The 16570-nt window shown below is 43.7% G+C and overlaps 1 protein-coding gene across 1 annotated transcript in view; it reads right to left on the bottom strand.

Moving 5' to 3' along the window:
- The window catches only part of PFDN1 (prefoldin subunit 1), a 28207-nt gene extending 11637 nt beyond the window's left edge, over window positions 1–16570 (bottom strand). Inside the window, exons 1-3 of the mRNA XM_081206684.1 lie at window positions 16421–16570; window positions 10235–10401; window positions 163–247 (exon numbers count right to left, since the gene is read on the bottom strand). Of these exons, the coding sequence (XP_081062810.1) occupies window positions 163–247; window positions 10235–10401; window positions 16421–16453 (285 nt within the window). The 5' untranslated portion in view covers window positions 16454–16570. The remainder of the gene's footprint in view (window positions 1–162; window positions 248–10234; window positions 10402–16420) is intronic.

Below are 16570 nucleotides of genomic sequence, written 5' to 3' on the forward strand. Positions count from 1 at the left end.
CTCAAATACAATTGTGAGCAATAACTTATTACACACATTAACATGGTTCACATTGGCATAAAGCAAGCAGGTCTAAGTTAAGTGTGTTGGGACAAAAGGCAGTATAAAACAGAAAATAAAAAATGCAATAAATAGCTGCCGTTTTAACAACCCCAAACTTACCTCTAATTCCTTAATTTTCTCTTCTGCTATTTTTTGTTTGTCTAAGAGTTGGCTATGAATTACTCCTTTGGACTGAAGGATAAACCTACAAAGTGTGAAAGAAAGAGAAAAGAATATGGCAGTATATTCAGCATTCATGAGTTGGTGCTGTAAATAACCAAATAAAATCTTAATGAAAAGGACACTGAATTCTACATTGACAGGCTTGTCTTCCATTCAGAGCATGAGGTCAGCTTGTCTTATGAACCTCTACTGGAAAAGGCTTCTGGATATTCTGTACAGCAGGACTGCCAGATGTCGCTGAACTACGTTTTCCATAATCCCTGATGATTATCCTGTGCTCCCTTGCCATTTGTAACACCATGAAAAACAACCGCTCCTTATTTTCCCCTCCAAGATTTTCCTCATAATTAGAGGCATTATGCAAGCCTCACCATGGGTACCCAACAGTCTACACCCTCCAGGCTTGATGCTGGCGATAGGAACCTCCCAAGATTTGCCTCTCTTCTTCTGGCTTCTCTCCTTGGGGATAGCATAGAATCATAAAATCACAGGATTGTATCATTAGAAGGGACCCAAGGGTCATCTAGCCAAACCTTCTGCAATGCAGGAATCTCAACCCAAGGATCAATGACAGAAAGTCCACAACCCCCCAATATTCAATTGAATCATTTTTGGCTCTCTAGTACTGGTGCTGTTGCATATTTTGGTGGTTTATGACACTTTACTTTTATTGCTGGTTCTCTTATTGTGATGTCTGTTTTCCATATTTTAATGCTTTTATTTTAACACCATTTTACCAAGAGCTGCCAAGAACAGTGGGCTGACATCCACCGCATTCACACAGTTGAGACTAGAGACACCACCACCCCCTATTTGCGCTGGGGCTGCATTCTTTGCCCCCATGCGTGTCAGTGGAGCATGCATAAGCCCACCCATCCCCAATCCACCTTCTTTCGGGTCCAAAATTACCTGCACCATCAGCAGTCATGCTTCAATTAGTTATGTAATAAACTGATTAGGACAAGATTGTCCTAGGAACCTTGTTGTACAACGCCCTAGAAATGTGATATGACCTGCCAGAAAGGAGAACTATTGCTCAGTTTACTACTGATACACAGACTCTGAAAAGTTGAGCAGACAGGTACATACCTGTCTCTACTGTTGCCACCTTTTCCCACTGATCTTGCTCCTTTACCTTTACAGCAGTGGGGCATGCAGAAATTTGCCAGTTGAAGCTTTCCCCAGCATGAAGACACAGTGATGAGGGGGGGAAATCACCTGTTAAACTTATTGTAAAAGGTATAGGGGCAGGCAGGTTTTTCCCAGGAGGTACCTGTTCTGAAGGTATGGAACGTAATTTGCCTTACATCTAATATTTCCATTAACTTGCCAGGGGGCAGGGCTGGTCTAGAGCTCCAACATATTATATTACTTAAGTAAACAGAAATAACCATACAGCTTCCAAATGGGACTTCTTGCATTGCTAGACACTTAACTAGAGGGTAGATTTATACCATTGTTCAATGTCTTAAAAAATATTGTGGAGCACCTCTATAAAAGTGTTTGAAATAATATGGCATTGACAAAGGAAGAAAGGGTTTGGCTCTGAAACACTACCAGGGCAGAATTAGGGGGAAGGCAAACCTTATGAATATCCATTTATAAAGGGGTTCAATTTGCACTTTACAGAACATGTAAAAAAAAAATATTTGAAAATTCAAGGCTAAAGCTGCATTTTAACAAGATGCATCCCAGCATCAAAACAGAATTAATGCATCAAGACTTCCACTTCCTTTCTACCTTCGTTTCCAGCATCCTTTCATGCAAGAAACACCAAACAAAAGCATAGTTTAGCCTTCGTAGGCTTGTTGCCTGTGCCAGGGCTTGTGCTGGCACACATCTTCTAACTGTGGTTAAGTGAGCCACAGAGGCCTGTAGGACCACACAGCCCCTTCCCTTCCAGCCCTTTGCCTCTAGCCCCTTTCTTTTCTCATGTGAATCCCACATCGCATGCCTTCCATTTTTACATTTATTTCTGTAGTGTGTTAATTCATTAAATGTGTTGATTTATTTAGCATTTAAAAGTATTTAGTATGAAATCAATCCATAATACTCTTACATTTGTTTCTAATAATATGTATAGTTCAACATTTTCTTGTATCTTGGTAACACCAGCGCATGATAAAAACACTAAACCTTTCAATAAAAATATGAGTGAAGAGGAATAGGTCTCACATGATGTCCCTCTAGTTCAGTATGGTCTATGCTGATGGGCAGCTGTGTATTCCAAGATGCCGTTTCTGAATAAATCAATCCCAGATATTTAAACGTATTTACTTGGTTTATGATGTGTTCATCCAGGTGCCAAACATGCTTTTTAGAACGCTTCCCAAATACAATGACCTGCGTCTTATCATAGTTTATAGATAAAGCATTCCTCATGCATTATGAACTTAATTTTGCAAGCAGCCGTCTCAGGCCCACCTGGGTTCTAGATACAAGTACTAGGTCATCAGCATACATTAAAACTGAGAGTTTTTGGTCGAGAATTGTGACAGGGGCAAACTGTAGGCCCTCCAGTTCTTTAACCATGTCATTAATATAAAAATTGAACAGGAAAGGTGCCAAAATGCATCCCTGTTTGACTCCAGTAGTGGTCTTAATTCTAGTGGTGAGATGGCCAGCCAGATCCACCTTTACTTGTATTGATGTGTCAGTATATAATGTTTTGATGAGAAATAATAGATGGAGGTCTATATTTGTCTTTTCCAATTTTTGCCACAATGCGTGTCTTGGGACCGTATCAAAAGCTGACTTTAGATCGATAAAAGCAACATATAATTTTTTTCTTCAAGTTATGGATATATTTACATAGCAGAAAGTTCAGCACAAAGCACTGGTCCAATGTGGATTTCCCTCTTTGGAAACCTGCCTGGACTTCAGATATCACCTTATTTGTATCTGCCCATTCTTCTAGTCTCCCAAGAAGGAGCCTGATGGGCAGCAGATCTCCATGATTGTTACCTGGTGATGGTGGCAATTCGACCTGGGACCTTTTGCATACAAGGCAGATGCTCTGCCATTAAGCTACAGCCCTTTCCCATTGGGGTGTCTATCTTCCTTCACCCTAACTATCTCCCAAACCCTTAACATTCAATAATCTAATGCAGGCATAGGCAAACTCAGCCCTCCAGATGTTTTGGGACTACAATTCCCATCATCCCTACCCACTAGTCCTGTTAGCTAGGGATGATGGGAGTTGTAGTCCCAAAACATCTGGAGAGCCGAGTTTGCCTATGCCTGATCTAATGGCATACTCCGTTTATTTTCAATGATGACAAACCATTATGCAGATAGCTGTTAAAAGATACCATTTCTCTATCATCCAATACAACTAAATCTTTACCATAACCAAATAATGTAACTAATCAGTATGACAGTATTTCACCTCCAGTTACAGTTTCACTTTCTTTTAATATAGCTGCCCCAAAGGTTCTTTTAGGAGAGGACCAAAATATGATACATATCAATATTAATTGTCTTAAAACTCCATATTATATTATTTGCTCCCCTTTTGATGCAATTATACATTTAATATTTTTTAATAAAAGTTTCCTTTCAAATTTATACTAATAGCTTGTTAAACAAATTGCCATAACCATTTCCTTATGTCTAGTGATACCTCATGTCTCAAATCTTTTTCCCATTTTATTTATAGGTGTTTGCTGAAATATTTTTATCAATGAGCATTCTGTATAACTTGCTCAATAGTTTTTGTGTATGAACATTCAACAAAAAACTTTCCAACTGTTATTCTCAGCAACGGCCGTACTTCATCGCTAAAGTATAGGCGATTTTTCTTAACTGCAAATATTTTGGGGAGATGAAGGGTTGTTGCATTTCACAACTGATTGCATAATATTTAAAAATAATCTCATTTTTAACAAGGGTTGAATATTAGATGGATACTAATATTAACCGGGAATAACACTAAAAAGCACTCCTCCTTAAACAAGATTGGAAACTTCAGGCAGTTCCAGGCCCTTGTGGTGGCAACAATTGTCCATGTTGTGATGAGGGAAGAAACCCCAAAAGGGCAGCATCACTAGGAGCTCTCCAAGGTGCTGTTCTGGGTGCTGAACTTGTAAGCTTGGCAATTACCCCTGAGGTGGCAAATACAGTCCAATGTCTCTGTGCAGGCAGAACTTAAATCACCAGCATATATCCTCGCAGTTAGTTGATTTCAAGGTTGCCAAAAACAGTATCTTTCATCCAACGCAAGGCAGCCCACTAACAGGGCCTCCACTGGTAATCAAAAGGCCTGTCGGTTGATAACAGAAGTGACCTTTGTGCTTCTGTTTGATTCTGAATCAGAGGCACAAGTGTGAGATGTGAGAGACCTGGCTTGGAAGCAATACAGTGGGCCAACCACTTACACAATGGTTCAGTTCCAGGGGTCCATGCACAAAGGCAAAATCATGTAAAGCCACGAACCTCTGGGACCACCCCCTGCCCTGAACAACCATCCTTACCTGTCTGGGGCAGACTTTGCCCTCAGCCTTGCTTACTGGGCTCTGGGAAGGTAACACAAGGACCCTGGCATGCTTCCAGAGACCTGGAACAACCTTCCCAGAGCCCAGTAAGTGCTTAAATGGGTTTTCCCCATTTATTTATTTATTTATTTAGCAGTCATGTGCCTAAGGTCATGATTGCATAAGGAGATTACATTTGAGTTGTGGCCTCACTGTGCATATGAAAAGGATCTAAGTGTTTTAACTGACCATAAGTTGAATGAGTCAGCAGAACTATGTGGCTGCTTGAATAGCTAACGCAATCCAATGTGGTTGAAAGAGCTGGGTATGTTTAGCCCGGAGAAGAACATGATGGTCTTAAAATATCTGAAGGGCTGTCTCACAGAAGATGGAGCAGGCATGTTCTTCACTGTTTCCGTGACAGGACTAGAACCAGTAGTTGGAAGTTGCAAGAAAGAAGGTTTCAATTTAACACTAGGAGAAACATCCTCACACTAAGAGATAATCAACAATGAACCAGACTGCGTCAGGAAGTGGTGGGCTTTCCTTCCTTGGCTGTATTGAAGTAGAGACTGAAAAGGCATCTGTCAGGAATGCTGCGGGTGCATGCTTCATCGCTTTAGAAAAAGAATCCTGCATTGAGCAGGCATTGGAATAATGTCCTCCAAGGTTCCTTCTGTCACTATGATTCTATAACAAGCTCAAAACAACCCCTCTTCAGCACCACAAATCCAACTCAATGGTGTAACATTGGAAAAGTGTCAATCACTTCTCCTATCTGTGCAGTCATCTTTCCACAATAGCTGGCATTGATGTTGAAATCCAGCATCGCCTGAACTCTGGGAGTGCAGCTTTCTCTCGGTTGAAGTGTAGAGTGTTTGAGGACCAGGACATTCGCAGGGAAACCAAAATGCTTGTTTACAAAGCTGTTGTACTACCAACCTTCCTGTATGCTTGTGAAACATGGAGAACAGCCTTTACCAAAGCTGTCATGGACTTTGAAGATATCAAACTCAGGACGAAAGGGAGAAACATGCTAAGAGGAAGGCACATTTGGCAAACCCTCACCATGATCAACTCCTGCCCAGAAACCTATGCCCCCACTGTGGAAGGTCACGTGGATCCAGAATTGGCCTCCACAGTCACTTACAGACACACAGTTAAGACTGTGTTCATGGAAGACATGAACTACGAGCTTAGGTTGGAAAACAGTGTTTAGTGCAGGGGTCAGCAACCTTTTTCAGGCATGGGTCTGAACCTATTCAGCTACGAGTGATCACCAAAGAAGAAGTCTATAAGACTACAATGGAAAATATAGATGGCAAGCTACACCTGAAGTCAATCTCTCCCAAGTCACTTCTTATGTACCAACAAGACTGTTCCCATTGATAGCTATAACTTGATAGCCAATCTGACCTACATTACTGTATATGTGCAGCTGATCCCACCTCTGCTACCAGAATGATGCGAACCCCCCTCAATAGACCCCATATACTCTATAACTAGCACAGTTAGTTTAGTGTTTTTGCATGAGTCGAACAAATAAGAAAGGTTTATAATACAGAACAATGTTGGTAAAACCAATGATTTGTCAGGAGATAAAAGTTCTTTCAGAAAACAGTTAACATTAATAATTATACGAAAATGGATGTTACAAGCCTCTCAAAGGGTAGTAAACACACAGCTTCTTTTAAACTTCAGTTGCTTATTTTCAGTTATTACTCTTCAGTTTGGTGTTACAGGTTTCTAGACTAGTTGGTAAATGCTTAGCTTATTTCACTTCAGTTTCTTAACTTAGTTGTTGCATGGGTGTTACAGCTTAATACTTTGGTTCTTAAACAAGGTGGTACTTTCTGTCAGTCTTCCAACCTTTTATCAATCACAGTTTGAAATACTTCTAGCAGGGTAACAGACACAGGGGATCACCACACCCCTCTTAACTGGCTTGGGATTCTTCTCTGTCTAGAAGATCTCTCTCCTCCTGAGTGACCCAAGTAGTCTGTATGCTCCTCACAGCTTCTACTTCTCCTGGCTCAAACTCAGCCCTCCAGTTAACTCCTGTCTGAATACCAGAGGTATGCAACCTAAGGCCCGGGTGCGGCCCAATCGCCTTCTCAATCCGGCCCGCGGATGGTCCGGGTATCAGTGTGTTTTTACATAAGTAGAATGTGTCCTTTTATTTAAAATGCATCTCTGGGCTATTTGTGGGGCATAGGAATTCGTTCATCCCCCCCCCCCAAATATAGTCCGGCCCACCACATGGTCTGAGGGACGGTGGATCGACCCATGCCTGAAAAAGGTTGCTGACCCCTGCACTAAACACTGTTTTCCAACCTAAGCTCAGAGACTCCTTTCTCTAGCTGTAGATATTTTCCTCCGGGTGGATGTTAAACACACAGACCAGAACCAACTCCCAACTCCCTCCTGCGCTCTCTTAAAGAATCTCTGAATCCTCTCTCAGAAACCACTCCTTTTAATTCCCCCTCAAAGTGCCATCACCCCTCCCTCTAGCTGTCTTGGTAGCCAATCAGAGAGAGGCCCCAGCACTCTGGTGGAATTCTGAGGCTACGAGAATTAGACTCTCGAATTATACTTAGAGAGTCTAAGAATTAGTTAGAATTAGACTCTGGCCTGACTCAGCTGTCCATCACAATATGCATGGTGGTGATTCATCTAAAACCATCTTCTTCACAATATGCATACATATGCGCCAGTCTTTCCCAAACTGGTCTCTTCAGATGTTTTAGGCTACATCCCTGCCCACTGCCCACTGAGCTGCAACACAAAACATCTGGAGAGCACAAGATTGGGGAAGGCTGATACATATATACAATGGCTTGAATCCTAAATTAAGTAAACTTGAGAAAGTTCACAGTAATAAAATTTCTTACTCCTGCCTCTACTGCAACTACAACCCACCATAAAGATCTCTTTGGAAAGTCACAGGTGGTTCCTGGACAATGTGGGGTGGAATGCAGGCAGAGGGAAAGATCAGCCTAAATTGGGTGGACCTCCAACTATTTGTTGTCAATTCCTCACTCCCTCAGAAGTGTTCAATCCCACATTCTTCAGAAGGATCCACTAACCCTACAGAGAGAATTTTTGAGGGTTAAATGTGGCTGCAGAGAAACAGGCAAAGACAGGAAACTTCCCTTCTGTGAATTTTTAAAAATTCAAGCCAATATCTAGATAAAATAATGCATCCAAAATACAAGATTTTAGGCATCCAGCCCTAAAAAGTATTGACAAGAACAATACTATTTTTACAAAGAAAGCTAGCAGTACATGGTGGGGAATGATGAATTGGTGCATACTATAAGCAACTAGTATCCATTGCTCAGAAGATAGTGCAGGCTTCTGGCATCTTGCCAGTACATTTTAATTCTGTGAGTTCATATTCTTTTGAAAGACTTGTTATGTAGCCTGATACACTCATCCACACCAATGTCTAGTTTTGCTGCTTAAGCTATTTGTGAACTGACGTCAACATTTTACTTTGAGAAGTATGATGAAAGTTCAAAATGCACAGTGGTCCTGTCTGAATCTTTGCAGATGTTTCCTTTTACACCATCTGAGCACACAGATAATTAAAAGAACTTGTCAGAATACTTATATTCCACACATTGCAAAGCTCATGGAATTTCTTATCTTGAGACGTTAAAACTGAAATAAAAAACTTTTTCACTGGAACTGTTCAGTTATGGGGAATCAGTCCTATACAGCGGTACCTTGGGTTACAAACGCTTCAGGTTACATACGCGTCAGGTTACAAACTTCGCTAACCCAGAAACAGTACCTCGGGTTAAGAACTTTGCTTCAGGATGAGAACAGAAATCGTGCTCTGGCGGCACAGCGGCAGCAGGAGGCCCCATTAGCTAAAGTGGTGCTTCAGGTTAAGAACAGTTTCAGGTTAAGAATGGACCTCCGGAATGAATTAAGTACTTAACCCGAGGTACCACTGTAATCTGTTGTGCACAGGGCAGACTGTAAGACCTGCAGCTAGAATTCCAGTCATGGAACAAGGTTTACACAGGTGCTGCTTAAGCTCCGCCTCATTATCTGCACTGCTGCAAGATTAGTCACTGGGTTGCTGTACTGGTGCTCCACGAACACCAAAATGTTGCCACAGGGTAAGTGGGAAAGAGAGCAATGATCACCCCAAAATTCAGGAACACCACCCAGGAAAATTAAACTTGGCACATTTCTAGTACACTGAAAGGTAGCAACTTGGGGTAGAGAATCCAAAACCCTCTATAAGACTTAAAACAATTTCCCCACATTCTGAAACTCTATCAACTTCATTTTCACCAGACTTCACATCAGGAATTCTCTCCTTTTCCAATATTGCTGTTTATTGATTTGCAATAAGATTCTCAACTCTCCAAATCTGAGCATACTTACCATCAAATATATCAAAAAGGGACTCCAAAGGGATAACAGAAGCAGTTTTTAGAAACAAAAACAACCCACTTTTCACCCCAAATGAGAGAAGCAAAATTCCAAGTAATTCTATAATCATCCATTTAAGAGCCTAGCAAAATTGTTTCTATCACCAATTAAGTTACAATTCTCACCCCTAATTTCCACTAGACTATATCCAACTAACTCCAATTAGTAGACCCACTGAAATAAATTGATTAAAGTTTGCCATGTTTATTGATTTCAATGAGTCTACTCTGAGTAGGAGTTAGTTGGCTAGAACCCATTCTTATCTATCAGACAGCTTGCTCTTGCACCTCCCTCCCCACATCCTCACCATTCCCACTACCACCAGTTCCCACTCTGCTGGGTTTAATGAACTACAGGCTCTCTCCAGGACTAGTACTGCACATAAAGCCAGTCTTATCATTATGGCAGGAAAATCGGACACTAAGGTTCCAATTTGCAACTACACATAACATGGCTATTAGTCTGTTTTCAATGAAGATTTTATGACATCATTACATAAACAACACATTTATAAAGTTTAGAAATAGAGATTACTTAAGATTTCCCTCATCAACATATCTGAAGTTTCCTAACATTCAATTTTCAATACTGTATTTCAGAGTGTGGCATAAGCACTTCCAATATACAAATGTTTAGCATACTTTTAACACTGTGAAGAATTAATTCAGAATCTTCAGAACCTATGAAGACAAATTAAAGTTCTCTCTACTCATATCTCATATTTCAGCCACAGAACACTACATGTTAGTGAGAGTCCTTGCGCATCAGAAGCCTACAGCTGAAACTATATCATGTTTACCCTGGCAAGTATATTTTGGCAGATATAACCAGAGAGTCACACCAGTAAATGTTTCCACTCAGTTCTGATTTAAGTTTACCTGAGGCCTAAAATGTTTTCATTCAGTTTGGATTTAGTCTAATCAGGGTTAGGTAAACAGTGACATTCCCCAACCTGGTTCAGCTGTGAAAATATGGCAAAACAGATTTTCAGAAGTGGTTGGAGCAGTATTAAAAGTACACAAAAGGTTTTCAGGGAGTTACTAGTAGCCAAGTCCTTCTGAAAGGGAACCAGTGAGACATTTACTTACATTCTTCCTACACCTTCATACATTCGGGTTTCATCAGCCAAAGTCATAATCTCTGTATCAGTAAGATGTGCGTGCTTTTTCGTCCTGTTCAGTTGCTCTATTTGCAGATCGGCCAGTTTCACTTTTTGCTGGGTATCAATGACCTTGGCTTGAAGTTCTGTAAAAGCCTGATATGAAAAGCAACAGCATAAATGCAGCTAGAGTTAGTAAAACTATCAATGACTGACTTCACTCAGAGTTTCAGTGTAGTTGTAAAGTATACATGCAGTAAACCCAGCATGGATTTCTCAAAAACAGATCATGCTAGACAAATCCTATTTCTTTTTTGACAGAGTTAGAAGCTTGGTAGATTATGGGAATGCTATGGATGTAATGTATCTCTCCTTCAGTAAGGCTTTTGACAAAGTCCCCCAATATTGCAGAAAAGCTAGTAAAATGTGGGCTGGATGAGGTAACTGTTAGGTGGATTTGCACCTGTTTGACCAAACCCAAAAAGTGCTCACTATTGATTCCTCACCATCCGGGGGGGCGGGGGGAGGAGTGACAACTGGGGTGCTGCAGAGTTCTGTGTCAGGCCAGTTGTTGTTCACCATCTTTATAAACGACTTGAAAAAAGGAATTGAGGGGATGTTTAACAAATCTGCAGATAACATCAAACTGGGAGGGGTAGCTAATGCTGCAGAAGACAGAATCAGGAATCAAGATAACCCTAACAGATTGGAGACCAAGGAGAATGTGGCAGATAGACTGGTGAATGGGAATGGCCTCCAAGACCATATAACACTGGTACTGAAAGACTTACATTGGCTCCCAGTACGTTTCCGAGCACAATTCAAAGTGTTGGTGCAGCCGTTTAAAGCCCTAAACAGCCTCAGCCTAGAAGGAGCATCTCCACCCCCCATCATTCTGCCTGGACACTGAGATCCAGCGCCAAGGGCCTTCTGGCAGTTCCCTCATTGCAAGAGGTGAGGTTACAGGGAACCAGGAAGAGGGCCTTTTCAGTAGTTGCAACCACTCTGTGGAATGCTCTCCCATCATATGTCAAGGAAATAAACGACTATCCAACTTTTAGAAGACATCTGAAGGCAGCCCTGTTTAGGGAAGTTTTTAATGTTTGATGTTTTATTGTGCTTTTAATATTCTGTTGGGAGCAGCCCAGAGTGCCTGGGGAAACCTAGCCTGATGAGCGAGGTATAAATAAATTGTTGTTGTTGTTGTTGTTGTTACGAAGATGATCAAGAGTCTGTAAACCAAGCCTTATGAGGACAGGTTGAGGGAGTTGGGTATGTTCAGCCTGAGTAAGAGACTGAGAGGAGATATGTTAGCCATCATCAAATGTCTCAAGGGCTGTCACATGGAAGATGGAGCAAGCTTGTTTTCTCCTGCTCTGGAGGGTAGGACCCGAACTAATGGCTTCAAGTTACAAGAACGGAGATTCTGACTAAGCATAAGGAAAAACTTTCTGAAAGTAACAGCTGTTAGACAGTGCAGCAGACTCCTTTGGGAGGTGGTGGACTCTCCTTCATTGGAGGTTTTAAGCAGCGGTTGGATGGTCTTCTGTCATGGATGCTTTAGTTGGGATATCTGCATTTCAGGGGGTTGGACTAGATGACTCTTGGGGTCTTTTCCAACTTTAAGATCAATGATTCTATGAACCTTTTACTAAGAAGCTGTGTCTACTATCTCCCCAGTTCACCTCTTATATCTCCTGACCAGATTCAGCCAACTATTGAATGGATAGGGAATTTATCCCTGGCTGCAAGGACTGTCAAGAAAAGGAAGCAAAAGCTTTCAGCAGAGGAGAGGAACCATAAGCAATAATAATAATCGCAATTTAAAAATAACAGTAATAATAATACCCCACCCATCTTGCTGGGTTGCCCCACTTGTTCCCATCTCTTGAAGGTGACTAGGAGCTCAGGAGTGGGAGCATGCATGTGCAACAGGGAGTTGTTCTGGTTCCCTCTACTGTCCTATTGAATACCGCTACAGGGAATGCAGTTCTCAACAGAAAAGGGTTCCCCGTCCCTACAGCCCTTCCAATTTCACCTGCTGCCACCACTGATTTTTTCCTGCCAACAAAAATACTTATGTGATCTTCCCCAGCCATCAACACCTTTCCACACCTCCCTCTGTCTGCATTTTTGAATAACTTTCCTCTATGGCTTAACAGCATTTATACCAGAGCTGCTTCAAAGCATCTGTTCTGGCAGCTATGCTCAGAGGACCAACCACATAGTGCACCACATAGTGTCTTCTTGACACTCTATCTGCCATGCTATGGTCTGGCATCACAGGTCAAAATCAGTGGCAAGTACATGCTGTTGAATCACACAGAAAAAGTCTTGGAAAGCACGTACAGTGGTGCCTCGCAAGACAAAATTAATCCGTTCCGCGAGTCTCTTCGTCTAGCGGTTTTTTCGTCTTGCGAAGCAACCCTATTAGCAGCTTAGCGGATTAGCGCTATTAGCGGTTTAGCAGATTAGCGGCTATTAAAGGCTTAGCGGCTTAGCGGCTAAAAGGCTATTAGCGGCTTAGCGGCTTAGAAAAGGGGGGGAGCGAAAAAAAATCGGAACACTCGCAAGACGTTTTCGTCTTGCGAAGCAAGCCCATAGGGAAATTTGTCTTGTGAAGCAGCTCAAAAACGGAAAACCCTTTCGTCTAACGGGTTTTCCATCTTGCGAGGCATTCGTCTTACGGGGCACCACTGTATCAGGGTGGGGCCTGAGAAAAGAAATGAAGAATAAGTGACAGAATGAGCAATTGGGGCAATGCAGTGAAGTTTTAAAAACCGGGCATATATAAAGATGGGTGACAGCACAGTGAGATAAAGCAAATGTAAGACAGAATGGATGGATGATGGATGGATGAAGCACATGCTTGTGTGTCTGAGAAAGAAAGGGTGGATAAATTGATTGGTCAATGAATGGGAGAAGCTGGGGAACAGAGAACAGGCAACCACTTTTGGCTTTGGTCCTGCCCACTCCCAGCTCCTTCCAATTCAGATGTCCAGCTCTGAACCATTTTCCCTTGAGGGAATGTGTCCAACTTCAAAAAAGGCTGCCCACTCATGACTTACAACCTATGGATCAACAGTCAAAAATGTATCAGGTAACAGTATCAAATTAATCAACAGTAATATGATTACACTGAAAGTAAAAATAATTCTCCAAGAACTAAGCAGCTAGGGTATATGGCCTCTGCTACATCATCCCTCTGTAGCATTTCTGTTCCTCTCCAGTAAAACAGCTGGCCTGACTCATTCATTGACATTTGCTTAGCTAGCCAAGCATTCACCAAGCCGCCTCCCTTCATTCAACAAGCAGAGAAAGTTTGTACTACACAGCAACAGTAGGTAGGGAGGAAGCTTAACACCATTTATTGCTGTGGAGGGTAAACTACTACAGAGCTGTTAATTGTTAACTATATGACCTAAGAGTGAAAGTTCTCAGTGAACTGAGGACCTAACACCCCCCCCCCACTAAATGCATATTTAATATATCAGTTGCAATAGTAATAGACAGCACAATGGCAATGCTATCAATATATCGTCCAAAACCGCTTTGAAGTTCACATAACTGTTTCATAATGTATGACCTGGCAATATTTCACAAATTACAGTAAGTGAGAAGGCTGGGCGATATCTGGTTTTCAACATCGCAATATATCACCAGCAAAACACTGCAATATATCACCAGCTAAACATCACAATGTCTGAAATAAGGATGGAATTATGCAGAGTGAACAGGGTAATGTACTGGCAATGGCTACTATTTAGGGGTCTAAACCAGGTAATTGACGATATTATTAATTACCACACAGCCATTTTCATCAGCAGGAGCCAATATGCATCCAAAATACATCACAATATATCAATATATCACAACAATAAGGATGGAACTAGGCAGAGGCAAACAGGCAACTGCTACTACTTAAGGGTCTAAAACTGATAAATGACAATATTATCAATTGCCACCCAGTCACTTTCATCAGCAGGCAAGCCAAAATGCATCCAAACAGGACTTTTGCCTCTGGGCTTAGCTAGCAAATGTGATGAGTCATAGTGAAGTCAAATCATCGGGGGCTGACAGCAGGCTTGCAGGGCAGCAGAAATGGCAGTGGCCTGGCGGTGGCCGAAACAGTGGTTGCTGCAGTGGTGGGAGGTGGTGGCAGAAGCCACAGCAGCCTACAAGGCCATTTTGCGATGCCGGCAGGAGGAGGTGACAGAAGCAGTGGCCTGCAAGGCTATGTTATTGCGGCGGCACCCTGGCAGCAGAGGCACAAGCAGTGATGGCATGTGAGGCCTCACCACGGTGATAGCAAGAGCAACAGCAGTCTGTGAGGCCTTTTTGTATTCACAGGAGCAGCGGCACCCTGTGAGGTCGTGTGGTGGCAGCAGCAGTTGCCTGAGAAGCCTCACCGCAATGGAGAGAAGCAGCAGCAATAGCAACAGCATTCTGTAAAACCTCAGAGCATCGGGAGTAGCAAAGGCAGGTGGTGGTAGTGACAAAATCAGCATCGCTACAGCAATCCAGTAGTATCGGCGGCAGTCTGCGAGGCCTCATTGCAGCAGCATAAATAGCAGCAGCCTGCGAGGCTTCTCAGCAGTACTGAGAAGTGGCAGCGGCCTGCGAGGGCTTGCCGGGGCAGGCTGTCCCCTCTTCTGCCACTGCCATCACGAAGCCATGCAAGCCGCCTCTGCAACAACACCTCGCAGGCTGCCACCACTTCTGCAACCACCTCCCACTGCTGTGGCGAGGTCTCACAACCCGCTGATTATTGTGCCACTGTTGCCAGGCTGCTGCCACTTCTACGGCTACCTCCTGTTGCCACAGTGAAGCCTCACAGGCCACCACTGCTTGTGCTGCTGCAGCCGTGAGGACTCGCATGCTGCTACTGCTACCACCTCCCACGGCTGCAGCAAGCTCTTGCAGGCCGTGGCAAGGCCTGGCAGGCTGCTGCCACTTCTGTCACCGCCATGACGAGGCCTGCAAGGTTGCTGCAGTTTTTGCTGCTACCGCCACCAGGCTACCTCTGCTTTTGCCACTGCAAGGCCTTGCAGGCCACTGCTACCTCTGCTGCCACAACAAGGCCTCAGAGGTTGCTGGCACTTCTGGCACCGCCTCCCACCACCGTGGCAAGGCCACTGCTTATTGTGCCACTGCTGCCAGGTACTGCTGCTTCTGCTGCCACGACATGGCCTCGCAGGCTGCCACTGCTTCTGCCACCGTCTCCCACCACCACTGTGGGGCTTCACAGGCATGGAAATTAAGATGGGGCCCCTTTACTTTACTTCTGGTGCGTGACAGAACAGGCCTTACCCTTAACCCTGACATTTTCAGCGTCTGTAATAAATTTATGAACAGGCTGGGACAAAAGTAAAAAAAAGAGAGAAAGTTTACATTTTCTCTCCTAATGTGGGGCATGTAATGAAGCTGAGATACAGGGCAGCCAAATTAACTTTTCTCTATGTAGTCTTTATTTCTGAACCTTTTTATAATATTGACGGACGAGGCGTGGCGACGCAATTGGTGGTGGTGGCTATTGGCTTACATGATTTGAAAAGGAGCTTAGCCAAATTCATGGGAAACAGATCAAACTATTAACAGTAACATGAAGAGAAGAAGAAAAGGTACCAGACACTTTTTGTCCCGAGAAGGGAGCAGGGATACAAGTCACAGGGTGGATACGTTTATTGGTATTGTTTTGGATCTATGAGGAAACCCCAATAAAAATATCCAGGGGAGGGGGAGGAAACTATATCAGCCACGATGGTTACATGGTTCACAGACACCCTCCCTGGGGATGAAGGGGGGGGGGGTGTCAGAGGAGTGTCTTCCCGCCTCCACCCGGCTGAGAGAAAAGGGCGCCCGAGGCGAGAAGGGCTCCCCCAAGGCTCCGCCTCAGCCTCTCTCCCCTTGGGGGGGGGGCATGAAGACGGGACAGAGACTCCTCGGGGGGGGGGCGGCCCTGACTGCAACTCCCACCCTCCCCAGCCGGCAGAGTCAGAGGCCGAGGATGACGGGAGTTGTAGTCCGCGAGGAGCATCCCTCAGAGACCCTCCCGCCCCGAGCTCTGAGAAAGGCGGGAGCCATGAGGAAAATCCCGACAGCCGCGTAGCCCAACAAGGGCTGGCCACCAACGAAGCGGCCTTGCCCGGCTTCGTCCCGGCCCGCCATCAGGTACCTTCTTCAGCTCCAGATCCACGGGCGCCGCCATCTTGCCTGCTCTTCGGGTTTTTTTTCCTATCCCCGAAGACGGGATTGCGCATGCGCACTGGGGGCGAGGCGTTGCTCTCCTTGCTTCGCCGCTGCTGCTGCTGCTCGCGCGGATCAG

Source organism: Podarcis bocagei (assembly GCF_964188305.1).
Source record: "Podarcis bocagei genome assembly, chromosome: 8".
Classification (NCBI taxonomy): domain Eukaryota; kingdom Metazoa; phylum Chordata; class Lepidosauria; order Squamata; family Lacertidae; genus Podarcis; species Podarcis bocagei.